Consider the following 15,051-nt stretch of genomic DNA (forward strand, 5'->3'; position numbering starts at 1 on the left):
TTGTTCTAGAAAAATAATTAGTCCACAGGTTTTACAAAAGAAAATGCATATGAAATGGTAGGTCTCTTACTATGAAACACCGGCCTCGTTCCTCAAAGCGATTTTACCGTTACTACTACGGTAAGTACATGTTAAAGTATTGGAGTTACGATAGTCGTAGAACTAAAATGTCCCATTGAACCGCCAGAAACCTATGATTGGGGGTTCGAATCCCGGTTCGTCCTGATTATGTTTTCTAGGTTTGTCAGCACCATCACCGTGCTCTTGGGTTTCACGAAAATGGTAACGTCTGAGACCTGCATCACTTCTGGCTTTCCTCCCACATTAAACTGACACGCCACGATCTAACTTGAATACTGTAAGAAGCGGCGTTAAACCCAACTCACTTACACTTAGAACTAAAATTGTTGTGTGGAACGGAGCTCTGGTTATCTGATGAATAACAATGTATTGCTTCTCTGTATTCCAGCCGACACAAAGCCGGCTAGCGGCTTCAGCGATGGAGGAAGGCATGTGGCGACACACGACAGCGGAGGTCCTTTCAAAACACGATTTGAAGACATGCGCAGAGACTTCTTCAAAGACAGCTCTTTTTCTAGTCAACCCACGCAGAGCAGTGGGGGGTTCCGCAAGTCGGAGTCGCGGAGCGTCAGGACGTTCACAGTCACGGAAGGGGCCGGGCCCAAAAAGGTCACCAAGAAAGTCACAGAGGAGACGATCATCAAGCCAGATGGAGAGAAGATAGTCAACCGGAAGGAGGAAGTGACGTCAGGCGGAAGTAGTAGTAGTTATGGCGGAAGTGGTGCTATGGCCGGAGACCCGTTCAGGGATTTTGATGTGAGCGGATTTAAACATCTCATAAATTATCCCTACCAGTTGTTTTGCTCAACCAAAGGATTTTGATTGTTATCATAGTCATGTAACGGACAATAGATGCCACGTCGACAACCATGTTTTGTATCAAAGTTTATTTCGGCGGTAGGGTAGCCTAATAGCTAAACCGTTTTCAGACCAGGGATCGAATCCCCATGGAATTGCTTTGAGGTTGCGCCAAGTTTACTCCAAGTTTGCTCTGGGATTGCTTAAAGTTTGTTCAGAGGTCGCTCTGAGGCAGCTCAATGTCGCATTATGGTTGCTGTTAGGTTGCTGTTAGGTTGCTGTTAGGTTGCTGTACGTTTGCTCTAAGGTAATTCTAAACTTGCTTTCATGGGATGATCACAACAGCAACATTTTCTTTCTTCCTAATCCCATCTTGCTGCATCTGAATCCGAGATAAGCTATAAACCAGACCAATATAATTACTAGTTTTACTGAAGCATACGTCACAACTGTCATCTTCAGTACGAACTGGAAATATCCAAGCAGTCTCACAATGTACAGTTACATGACATGTTGACTGCATCTGTTTGTTTGTTTGTTTGTTTGTTTTTAACGCCGCACTCAGCAGTATTCCAGCTATACGGCGGTCTGTAAATAATCGAGTCTGGATCAGACAATCAAGTGCTTGACATCATCTACGCAACTGGGATACGATGACATGCATCAACCAAGTCAGCAAGTCTGACCTACCGATCCCGTTAGTCGCATCTTACGACATCTGTTCTCCGCCCTGACAAAGACTTAACCTTAACCTAAAGTGAAAGGGTAGCACCGTCTCCAAATCAGTGAACCGACACACAAGAAAATACGTTAATGGGCACAATGCAATAATCAGTAGGCACTGAATATTTAAAAAAAAAGATATTTGTATGTATTTTCCTTCCTCCTTTTGGGGACAAATATCTGTGAAACGTGTTTTGATATTGGTCTTTTCTTGTGTGCACAAAACAACCACATCGATGTGTTGGGGTAAGAAAGGAATATTATATTAGTAGTTGCGCTCTACCTGATACCGATGCCGGTAGGACAGGATATGCTTACCCTTTTCGAGGACACCTGGTGTCATCACACATTTTCAGTGAACCATTTATATAATTTTCACCGCTATTTTGCCTTTGGTGCCAAGTGAGGTCTGTTTACGTGGATAATAGATCCTGGTTATTCTAACGTTTTATGTTCACACACCAGACTCGATTATTTACAGACCGCCGTCATATAGCTGGAATATTGCTGAGTGCGGCGTAAAACAACAAACCAACCAACATATACATACTTCTATAGGCTCGGGTTAGTCCTGATCCCACCCCTGTTGTCACGTTGCTGAGAAGTATATAAAGTTATAACTAGGATATACAATAATCCATTGTGTTAAACATGAAGGGGCGAGGGGTAGCCCAGTGGTTAAGTGTTAAAGGCGAATATTTCTCAGATCAAGTCTGAGGGGAATGCAATTGTCGAAATTATACTTCGGTTATTTCTGTATTTCGTGTAATGTCATAACTTTATAAGCACCCCACCTTCACACTGACTGTTTCAGAGCAAACTACGCATCGGGAGGTCTCCGTTTAAAGGTTCTAGTCCGCAGGGGAAGAAGAAGGGTCGATCAAAGGTAGGTGGAACCTTGAACTATGTATACGTCCCCACCCAGAGACCGCCTCCGTGGTGTAATGGTAGAGCGTCCGCCCGGAGAGTGGAAGGTCCGGGGTTCGATCCCCGACCGCGTCATACCAAAAGACGTTAAAAGATGGTACTTGTTGCTACCCTGTCTGGCACTCGGCATTAAGGGGCTAAAACAAGGACTGGTCGGCTCGGAGTCAGTATACTGTGTCTGAGTGGGGTATTCATGTTAAACTGCGGCATGGTATCTCAGTGAGCTAGCACTACACACACACACACACGTGCATGCACGTCGCTATATAAGTGCCATAATCTTGGACGCGACGTTAAACCCCATTTCACCTCACCTCACCCCACCCAGAGAATGTTTTGGGCCGCAGTAGCATTCCAGCTATATGACGGCGGCCTGTGAATGATCGAATCTGGACCAGGCGAACCAGTGGTTGATTGCCTGGGCCAACGCCACCAGTATATTGATTGTCTTCCAGGTAGCACATTGTCAACCTCCGTATTTACATCAGTATTCGGCCTGTGAAGATTCGGGGTAGAATAGGTCTTCAGCAACCCATGCTTGCCGTAAAAGGCGACTATGCTTGTCGTAAGAGGCGACTAACGGGATCGGATGGTCAGGCTCGCTGATTTGGTTGATGCGTGTCATCGATCCGAATTGCGTGGGTCGATGCTCAATATTGCTCATGATGTCAATCACTGGATTGTCTGGTCCAGACTCGATTATTTACATACCGCCGTCATATAGCTTAAACAACAAACAAACAAACAGTATTGGGCATTGGGAGCTTATGTTTCCCGGTAAAACAAAAGGTCAGAAAGCCCCAGATTTCCAATGACAATCGAATTGGCGCCCATTTCGACTTATCCCCAGATGAAATAAGATGAATTTGCAGAGTATTGCCGATATGACACAGTTTTGACGTTTCCCCATCACATACGCGCCGGAATAGTTTACAAGTGCTCCTAAGCTGCAGTAATTTAGGGTTCCTAGGGTCCTTATCTTTAACCGACGGCCCCCGCGATACCAGAAAATCGATACCACTGGCTTATATTCCGATGTGTTTGGGCTGCGGGCTTAGAGAGAGACAGTGCCCATATATCTGTAACCACTAAGGATAAAACATGGATTTCCGAAAAAAGGTAAGAATAATACAGGGTGTATTCTAACTTGGAGGATTATAGCGTATTGAGATCAATCGATGTTAAGCTACGCTTCGTGTAATCTCGTCCTCTTTCAAGGCCGGCTGCAGCCGGTCAGTGGCTGATCGTCAAGGTGTTACATTCAGACGCTTCGTCCCCGCCACATCCAGTCTTTGACTTACATTCAATCCTTGTCGTAAACCCCATGTTTGCCCTACACCCCGTCCTTGTTCTACACTCACACCCTTGTTCTACACCCAGACGCCATGCTTTCCCTGGACCTATTCCATGCCCTACACCTCATCTTGATATAGGGTAGAATAGGTCTTCAGCAACCCATGCTTGCTGTAAGAGGCAACTAACGGGGTCGGGTGGTCAGGCTCGCTGACTTGGTTGATGCATGTCATCATATGCCAATTGTGTGGATCGATGCTCATGCTGTCAATCATTGGATTGTTTGGTCCAGACTCTATTATTTCCTGACCACCGTCATATAGCTGGAATATTGCTGAGTTCGTCGTTAAACAACAAACAAACAAACAAACAAACAATATGCGAAGCCCATGTCTGGTGTCCCCCGCTGTGATATGCTTGAATATTGCTCATAGATGCGCAAATCGATACTCACTCACTCACTCATTTACAGACAGGTACTTCTACAATCATGTTTTGTGATACGATGAACCCCGCTAAATCCGCACGGAAGCGTTGTCCGGATTAACGAATCATTAGTACGGATGATGTCACTTTGTATTCATATAACAGTCACCAGCGGGAATCGTCCACTAACGCGGGTTCCCGTGTTATCGAGGTCCGGACTAACGAGTTTTTTTTTTACTGCATATGCATGAATGTCATAGTGAATGTTTTTTTTTGCTAAGCACATATTCTAATTGCTATGCCATCTAACATAACGGCCTGTATTGCACTGCCCTAACTGACCAAAGTCAATAAATCGATGCCAGACAGGTCATTTACTGGTCAGTAGGTCGGAGTGACCGCTGGTAAATATGCTGACTTGGCACTCTCTGGAGTGGTCAATTACCAAACATACTGTCGATGCCCTTGAAGCATTGCGTGGAGTCTTAGATACTCCTATCTAGTATGTGTTTGTTTGTTTGTTTGTATTGTTGTTTGACGCCGCACTACAGTTGTGTTGCGGCTGCCCGTGGCCCAATGTCAAAACATCAATGACAAGTCAAAATGTCCATAATTAACATGGATGTTAGACTACTGGAAAAAAACGATGAAATATACTGTTCATCATAAACCTGCTAATCATGTACTTTTCCATTCATCTTAATCAAAAATATTTCCTTGAAAGGACACTTGAGTATCCATTCAGACATTCAGAATGAGTGAGTTAGCGCGTGAGAAGATGTTTGCGACGCTTTTTGCGTTTATTTATTACACGAGGGGTAAACACCAAAACTTGTTGGGATTCGAACCCGTGTCATCGGTGGTGAGAGCTAACGATTTAACCCCCAGGATGTTAACCACAGATTACAATATATCGATTTGTCAGACGTAAAACGTATTTACACTGAAGTTTCACATAGACTGTCCGTACTGTCAGTGTATTCAGAGCTCCAGATAAGTTGCGTATTTGCGTACAATACGCAATATAAATCACCAATCCCCCCTTAATGAGATGTTTGCGTAGAAATACGCACTGGCGGATTCATGGGGGCTGGGGCTGGGGGGTGTTGAGTGCCTGAGGTTTTTATTAAGGGAGTGCACACACCCCTTTTCTCAGTTCCATGTTTACCCAAAAGTTGGTATTATGTGCAACCCTCCCCCCCCCCCCCCCAACCCAAAACCAAACCCCTCTGTTTGCAAAGTGAATTATACTGCTGTGAATGATGCACAAATGTTCCAGAAAACCGGATGAAGTATGTTGTAGGTAGTAAAATTACTGGTATCTGAGGGAGTATTTTGATATTTTGGTCCCCTCCCTTTTAACAATGAGGGATCTGCCATTATTAAATTGGTTATGATTGGTATAAATATACGCAATAGACTGGACCCAAGGGTATAAAAATGTACTGATTACCCAAAAGAAAGCTATAAATACCCAGTGTGGCGAAATTATGTCATTAAACACTCAAAGGCTTATAGATTCGTCTGGATCCTTGTCTAACACCATGCGATCTGTGTCTACAGAGTAGCAGCTCAAGCGATTCATCACAAGAACGGAAACCCAAGAAGCCCGAAAAAATGAGCGACTTCATCGACGGCGTGGTGAAAGCCCACAACAAAGTGCGAGACAAACATGGCGCCTCCAAACTCAAGCACAGCAAGGAACTGAGTGGGCATGCGCAGAAGTGGGCGGAGCACCTGGCATCTACCGGCTCCTTTCAACACAGTCAGTGTATGCTGAACGGGGAGCGGATCGGGGAGAACATCGCCTGTAAATGGTCAACCGGCGGTGGGGATTATTCTAGTAAGTTACAGTTATTGTGTAAGTGAGTGATGGAGTGGGGTATTACGCCGCTTTTAGCAATATTCCAGCAATATCACGGCGTGGGACACCAAAAATGGGCTTCACACAATGTACCCATGTGGAGAATCGAACCCGGGTCGTCGAACGCTTTAAAACAAGGCTACCCGACCTCCGTTACGAGTGAGTGACTTATGTTTTACGCCGCTTTAAACTTGATTAATGTTGTATCTGTGATCGTCCATGTTGTAATGTTGCTTGAAAAAAGTTGAACGTCCCAAATAACGGGGATAGACATTGACCGATTTGGTGACGTTATATGAAACCGGGGCTGTATTGTCACTTCCGTTTTCCCAAAATATATTAAAAAAACCCAAAATCCCGGGCTATCGGAGGCTCGGTGCCTTATCGCTAGATAGGCTAGAGCTAACTGTTCGTTCACGGCAGGAGTACCCTGGCCGAGCATAATCCATAAGCTATCATTGTGACAATCCAATTCTCTTTTTACTCGCCATTCCAAGCAACTATAGCGAGGAATGGTTTTCGGTGGAATTCCGATGGTCTGATCCCAAGACGATACCTTCATAACACAGAATGACGTGGTACCGTGAAGACCCGGGTCAAAATTGGTCTTCAGCAACCTATGCTTGTCGTAAGAGGCGACTAACGGGATCGGGTGGTCAAGCTTGCTGACTTGGTTGATGCATGTCATCGTATCCCAATTGCGTAGACCGAAGCTCATTATGTCAAGCACTGGATTGTCTGGGCCAGACCGCCGTTATAAAGCTGGAATATTGCTGAGTGCGGCGTTAACCAACAAACAAACAAACAAACAAACAAGGATGACGTGGGTGCTGCATTATCACGTGTGTATTGCAGGTCAAGAGGTGTGTGACCAGTGGTACAGTGAAATCACCAAGCATGACTTCAGATCGGACCGCTCTATGGGATCAGGTACGTCCACCTCTTTTCTTCAGCACATTCTCACTTCTTACACCGCAAAGATATTAAACTGTGAAATTTCAGATGATTCAAATACAAAAAATGGCCATTGAAGAAGCCATCTTTGTTTCATGATGTAACCCTCTGTCCTGCTACACTTCGTGAGTGATTTTACGCCGCTTTCATGGCCAACGATAATAAAAAGTACAAACAAATTGTCTATACATTGTAATTATCCTATATGACAGCGTTGACGTTGTATCGTTGTCAAATGTAAAAATGTTTCAAATACGTTTCGACCCGTGAAGATCCGGGTTAGAATAGGTCTTCAGCAACCCATGCTTGTCGTAAGAGGCGACTAACGGGATCGGGCAGTCAGGCTCGCTGACTTGGTTGATGCATGTCATCGTATCCCAACTGCGTAGATCGATGCTCATGAAAAATGACTGGATTGTCTGGCACAGAATCGATTATTTACAGACCGCCGTGATATAGCTGGAATAGTGCTGAGTGCGGCGTTAGCAAAAAAAACAACCCCCAAAAAAACCAAATCAAATACGTTTCAAATAGAACCACGACTTTGTTACAGGACATTTTACCCAGATGGTTTGGAAAGGAAGCAAAGAACTCGGTGTTGGTAAGGCCAAAGGTCAGGGTGGAAAGGTCATCGTTGTGGCCAACTACAGGCCGCCCGGCAACGTCATCGGACAGTACAGGGACAATGTCCTTCCAAAGAAATAAGTTCCACACAGACAACCAAGGACCTCATGAAATACATTCCAGACGCACAATGTCCCTTTGCGACGTAGTACGTCCATCTTCCAGATGACTTCCTCGCTGTCCTCTGTATTACATTCCTATCGTGTGTGTACGTGTCTACCAGTTGACACATAGTTATTGAAACATTTTGATTATCGTGACTCGTTTAGGATTGTTTTGAACTGATGTTAAGAAAAGTTATTGTGAAATTTTTTTTTGTTTCTTAAAAAAAATACTACTGAACTTTTAAAAAAATCATCATGTTTCAATTGATTAATATTATTCTATATAAACTGCCGGGTAAAAGAAAGTATACACTCGAAAATCGGTTTTAACCAAAAACTTTAATGTTATCAAAACGTTACTAGGCTGTAGTCGCCCAAACGCTGCAAACTTATGATACTGGTATCGAATACATCACCATCGAATAACAATTTCTTGTTTGTTTTATTATTTTGTTTTGCCACCATCAAACATGGGTGTATACTTTATTTGCCTGGCTGTTTATCTTGGCTACTTATAAACAATGACAACCACTGACACACATGCAATGTAAGACAAACATTCTTGTCGTAAATATGTCATACTGCCATGAGTAATGTAGAAAGCAATACTCCTGTTCCAGAGGCCTGTACGATGTGTTCTTTTATTATTGTACCTTCAGACGGGACTGGGAGCATTTATAGGTGGCGCCAAGTAGGTTAAGCTACGAATGTGAACATATCTTTCCAGTGGGTCGGGCTGGTTACTTGTTGAATGAATATGGGAATAATTTACAAACAATGGAAATACTCTGAAAGTATGAAAGAAAATTGTACACGAAATAACTGCTTTCGTGTTTCCTCCTCTTTGACATCATGTGCTTCATGAATAGAGTGAGTATGGTTTTACGCCGCTTTTAGCAATATTCCAGCAATATCACGGCGGGGGACACCAGAAATGGGCTTCACACATTGTACCCATGTCGGGATCGAACCCGGGTCTTTGACGTGATGAGCGAACGCTTTAACCACTAGGCTACCCGACCACCCCATCATGAATAGAACGTTTCACCGAAGCGGTAAACTTCTGAGACCTGCATTACTTCGGACAGTCCTCCCACATTAAGCAGACGCGCCGTGATTTAACTGGAATAGTGTTAAACCCACCCACTCACTCACTCACGAATATAACATTTAAAGTATAATATTCTAATGTTTTAACTCTGGTGATCCACAGATAATGTTATCAATAACAGCTGGACGGTAATAATGATGAAGATATGACATACCAAGTAATATACAGCAAATGTTTAATGAAAAAAATATATTATATGAATAATGTGATATTGTGGAGTTTTATTTATCCATGAAAAACACAAATCGTGTTTAACCACTGTTAACCCCTGTTGAGCAGACTTTTATATACATGGCTTCGAGAATTACTTAATGATCACGTGACCTTCTTTGGTGCATTTACCTCAATACCGAGTGGTTCCATATCACGTGCAATACTCACTACGGTCACGTGACGAGGAAATACACGACGTGCGAAGTATTTAGATGTTATATGATTATAAAAATTTTTTAAGAAATGTATTCGGGTTCATAGTGAAATATTAGATTAAAACCGGTAAAGCAAAAATGAGGTCAACGTTACATAGGTCCAGATTACTTCAGCAAATAATTTTGTTTTCTCTAACTACGGTTAAGTCATTATATTTCCGATCCCATGACTTTAAATGAGTCTTCGCTGTGCAGATATATTCAGGGAGACAGTTTCCTGTGAAGTCCTTAAACATTCGGGCTGTCAGTTCTGGACGATCACAGAACGATCTTTGCTCTTTGACAGCCGTGTCTCCTATAGTTAACATATACAGTAAACTACGCTTATAACGAACTCAAAGGGGCCACTTAATTTAGTTCGTAATAGCCATGATTCGTTACAAGCGTATATACAACACATATACAAGAAATGGCCGGGACTAAATAATAAGTTCGTTATATCCGTCAGTTCGTTATAAGCGTGTTCGTTATAAACGTAGTTTACTGTACTTATGATCGTGTGTGAATGGGCCATTAATTTCTGTTTAGATGTATGTTTTCATAGTATATGCCAGTCTGTATAAGATGATTCTTCCTAATGATATACACTTGTTGCCGTATGACCAATTCATGTCTTTTCATGACCAATTTATATTGTGTTGTTATTTTATTGATTAATGACATTAAACATCTTTCTCAATCAATGTTTCGTTTTTTTCCATGTGTGTATATATGGCTGTGGGGTGGCCAAGTGGTGAGAGCGTTGGCTCGTCGCACGGGTTTGATTCCCTGTTGGTAAAATGTGTGAACCTAGTTCTGGACTTCCCAGCCCCGATAGTGATCAAGGCCGTAGTTAACTTTTTTTGACAGGGAGGGCAAATATTTGTACAAGTATCACTTGTCCCCAACTTGATTCAAATAAAACTGTTTTCTATAAAAAAAATCCAGGGGGCAACTTCTAATTCTGACTACTATACACCATGGATGGAGGATGATCTGGCACTACTCTCAGGAAAAACGAAATGATTCGACTTAAAGGACGGTAAAAGTCATATTTGTTGTTTAACGCCGTACTCAGCAATATTCCAGCAATATGATGGCATCCTTTAAATCGAGTCTGGACCGGACAATCCAGTGATTGATAATATTAGTAACGATAGTCGCCGTTGGAGAACAGCGACAGGCTCGTCCAAGTCGCCGATCCTGACTCCCATTTGCCGATAAACCCATCACTCCCCCCATGAATTCGCGACATAGCAGGGGAGTTAACTCTAGCGGGACCACTACTTGATGTTCGCGGGTCGGAATATAATAGTTTAACAATTTAATAGGTATGTGGCTCATTCTATCGACGGTTCAAATCCTTAGTTAATACAAGGTATGCGACCATTTCGATATTACGATTGTACTGAAGGTGCAAAATCTTGTTTGCACATTTTTTAGATAAATATTGCTTGTGTTTTCACATAAGCGATAAGAGTATTCCTATTCGAAGCGCCAGTAATATCCCCAACACAACCAATTATTTATTCAACGCCACACGTATTTCAGCTGTTTACAGGGGCATCTAGATAAGTCTGAACAAGACAAACCTGTCACATTTATATTCATATTTATATTACAGTAAACTGCGGTTATAACGAACTCAAAGGGACCACTAATTTTAGTTCGTAATAACCGTAGTTAGTTATAAGCATATACACAACATATATACAGCAAATGGCCTGGACTAAATAATAAGTTCGTTATATCCGTCAGTTCGTTATAAACGTAGTTTACTGTATATTGATACTGACATCGTGCAATCGTGTCAGCGAGCCTACCCCCGATCCACAAAGTCACCTCTTACGACAAGCACGGGTTTCTGGGGAATCCCCACTTGGGTAGATGTGACAACAAAGACGAATGTGATATGCTACTTTCTATTGACTGTGGACATGAACTGTCGGGCAAATTAAAATGTATACACTTGAATATTGGATTGACTAAAAATTTACAAACCTTATCAAAACGTTACAAGGCTAAAACAATCGCCGAAACACTGCAAACTTAAGGTCCACAACACGACTTTGATACCTATATACACGGCCATCGAATAACCATTTCTTGTTTTATTTTTAGCCACCATTAAACTTGGATGTATGCTTTCCTTTTCCCGGCAGTTTAGTATTGTTATGTTATACAGGTAAACCTACAACAACGAATGGCGTAGATATTTTAGCGACGTAACTGACGAGCGTAGGTTCTTATTATTTTGTTTTGTTTTGTTTGTTTGTTTGTTGTTTAAAGCCGCACTCGGCAATATTCCAGCTACATGACGGCGATCTCTAACTAATCGAGTCTGGACCGGACAATCCAGTGATTGACATCATGAGCATCTATCTACACAATTGGAATACGGTGACATGCATCAACCAAGTCCGCGAGTCTGACCACCCCATCCCGTCAGTCGCCTTTTACGACAAGCATAGTCGCCTTTTACGACAAGCATATTCGCCTTTTACGACAAGCATGGGTTGCTGAAGATCGATTCTAACCTGGATCTTCAGGGGTCTGTTATTTTGTACCGCAAAATACGCACAGCATTGAATGCAAAATTTAAAGAATATTTATAATAATGGATACTAATGAATAGTGAATTTAGTGAAATGTGAAAATAAGTGAAATAAATGAAGAAGGTAAATTGGAAACTTTTCAAAATATGTTTTACATTTAAAGGCGTATTACTCCCAAAACGAACATGGGGACCCAAATTTTCTATATAATGTTTTGAATTCGCCATACGCGAAAGAACAAAAAAAGACTATCTAATTACTTTCATTGCTAGATTGGCTCTGAAATCTGCTAGATCAGCTCTGAAATCTGACTGCGGATAACTTTTTCGGAACCAAAACCTAACGCCCCAACACCCCGAAACATTGCACATTGATGATGCCATTCCTTTGTGCACGTGGGTAGGGGGTCATTCTTGATCTTGACACTTCGGCGCAAGGTCGACAAATCGCCCTTGGCAATTAGCATTGTTAATTTTCATTATCCAAAGTAACACGTAAACTCTCTACTCTTTCTCCAATGCAGTATTTGTGATCAGCTTGAGATGAACGCCTGAGGCTATTTGCATACATCAAACTGGGAGAACGCAGCGTGAGGTAGCCATTATGTTCAACGTGTCCTAGTCTGCAAACTGCTAATAACTAGTCCTGCACATGGCGCCATAGGTCAACATCACAAGTCCAGGGTGGATTAATCAGAAACCAGGCTTTACGACATCGGGCCCAAACAACCACCCAAACCGTTGCTTGACTTACGCCAGGCCATGGGAGTTCATGACTGCCCAGACTTTAACAAGTCGACACATTCTACCCAGACGCCAATGATGTTCAGGGTATAGAAAGTGGGAGAATCGCTGATCGTCTCGTGTATTGTTTTCAAACGACTCCAGATTTCAGGACAGGCAGGACTGTATGTGGAGGTGTCCTAACGAACGTCATGCGAACGTCAACGTAAAGCAACGTGATAGAATTTGGGATCGGTCTGTCATAATATGGGTCGCCATCACTATGACTGCCAGAGCGCCATTGCATATTGTCCATGAAGGTCACTGGACAGTACTACAGAGACAACAAACTGGCGCCAATAGTTGTACGATTTGTCTTCCAAGATGGTGCACGTGTCGTGCCTGGGACATGTTTGGGCGACGTGTACAACGGCGTCAAAGGTCACCCGCTACATCAGCAGAACTGGGCCAGGCGCTGCAAGGGGGGAGTGCACAAGACTCTCTCAAATCGTCATGGGGTGTTTGATTCGGACCATGCATAGCTGTTTTAAACGAATGTTTGACCAATTGTAGGGGCGTTGATTATTTTGCCACACCCCTATCGTCTTTCTTGGTGGTTTGCACCCTAACAATTTACCGCCAGTATGTACTGTTGGTTGTCATGTTCCACCTAGTCCTTCCTTTATCTTATCAGTTCGCCCCTTTTATGTTTCTAGGTTTGTCAGCACCATAACCGTGCTCGTGGGTTTCACCGAAGTGGTAAACGTCTGAGACCTGCATCACTTCTGGCTTTTCTCCCACATTAAGCTGACACGCCGCGATATGACTGGAATACTGTTAAAAGCGGCGTTAAACCCAACTCACTCACTCAATTTTTCTTATCCATCCACTACCATTACTCTTTGTATTTCTGTGATCATTTGTTATTTTGGATATCCCCTACGTTTTGGGAGACTATATTAAACAGTCAGGGTCCACTCACCCTCGATTATCCGGTGCCTTATATATCCTTTCCACCATGAAGAATACCTTTTGTTCCGGAAGTGACGTCATCATATCTATGTTATTGTTTGCACAGTCGTGAGTGAGTGAATATGGTTATATTCCGCTTTGAGCAATCTTCCAGTAGTATTCCACCGGCGGAGACCAGAAAGAGGCTTCTCAATGTTACGCATGTAGGGAATCGAACCCGGGCCTTCGGCGTGACGAACGAACGCTGCAACCACTAGGCTAACCCAGCATCCCTTGCACAGTCGCAACTCCAATACCTTAACATATACGGTACGTGGTCGTAGCACTAAGGCCTGTTTGTTAGGGCTGCAACCGTTCACCAATACTTCGATTCGGTTCGATTATTTCCATTCGATTCGATTATTTCCGATTCGATTCATTAGTTTAATAATATACAATGATCCATGTATAATATGCATACCGGTAAATAAGTAACAAAACGTGTATTTACTTTAACTTTTTTGTTGAACAGTGCAACACTGTGCACCAACAGGACAAACTCATCACCTCAGACTGTGAGGTCAATCAGGTCATCAGGGATGATCATGTTTTTGGATAAAAACACAAGCATGTCTACATTCTCACTACTGAGGGAAGCCCTCTGAGCAGTCACAACATCCCCGGCTGTTGAAAAGACCCTCTCACTAGCCACACTTGAGCCCAAACCTTAGATTTTAGATGACTTGGGGCTGGTGACAGCACGTCGTCTGCCATGCTTTCAAAAGGAGGTCACTCTAATCTATTTTCGTTTTCAAGTGACAGTCGTCAAAAGTTTCAAACAAATGCATTTTTGGACATTTTCATTTCGTCGATATGAACGCAAGTCTTTTAATTGTTTAACTGACTATAAAAGTCCAGTTTCCACCCTTGCGGAACTAGGCTGGTATTATTGAGTTACATTTTGGCTGGACTATCAAGTCTATGCATGGTCCAATCAATTCGGTGTAGGTTCTAACACTTGCCTGATAACGTCGTTAGAACCTACACCGAAACGTCGCTCTTAATTGTAATAAAGAAGTTGTTCATCCATAAATTCTTATCCTTACTTATCTATCTATCTGTCTAACTATCCATCATCTATCTATCTATCGATCTAACTATCTCTCTCTCTCTATTTATCCAACTATCCATCCATTCATCTATTCATCTATCTATCCAACTATCTATCCACACTAGTATACTGTGGTAGGGTGGAGTGTTTACCTGTTGATGCTCTTCCGTGTATTCCCCCCCCCCCCCCCCCCCACCCCTTTCTCTCCCTGTCCCCTTCTCCCCTCCCTTCAAGCCTTTTATATTTATTCAAACAAATATGAAATTGCACCCCTCTCCACCTGCCACCACCATCCTAATCTCCATCCTGGATCCAGTCTCCGGTGTTCCTCTTAAAGGACATTTCATTGCGTCTCTCAGTCGTGGAATCTGCTCGGTATGCGCCTTGATAATTAAAATTC

The 15,051-nt window shown here is 42.8% G+C and overlaps 1 protein-coding gene across 4 annotated transcripts in view; it reads left to right on the top strand.

Annotated features, from left to right (window-relative positions):
- The window catches only part of LOC139459728 (uncharacterized), a 44,514-nt gene extending 36,510 nt beyond the window's left edge, over positions 1–8,004 (top strand). For all 4 annotated transcript variants that reach the window (XM_071241374.1, XM_071241375.1, XM_071241371.1 and 1 more), the window contains exons 5-9: positions 470–837; positions 2,417–2,488; positions 5,812–6,091; positions 6,968–7,042; positions 7,620–8,004. In XM_071241374.1, the coding sequence (XP_071097475.1) occupies positions 470–837; positions 2,417–2,488; positions 5,812–6,091; positions 6,968–7,042; positions 7,620–7,771 (947 nt within the window). In that variant the 3' untranslated portion in view covers positions 7,772–8,004. The remainder of the gene's footprint in view (positions 1–469; positions 838–2,416; positions 2,489–5,811; positions 6,092–6,967; positions 7,043–7,619) is intronic.
- The last annotated feature ends 7,047 nt before the right edge of the window (positions 8,005–15,051 follow it).

Source organism: Haliotis cracherodii, unplaced genomic scaffold (genome assembly GCF_022045235.1).
Source record: "Haliotis cracherodii isolate W230 unplaced genomic scaffold, xgHalCrac1.p SCAF_13, whole genome shotgun sequence".
In the NCBI taxonomy this organism is placed as follows: domain Eukaryota; kingdom Metazoa; phylum Mollusca; class Gastropoda; order Lepetellida; family Haliotidae; genus Haliotis; species Haliotis cracherodii.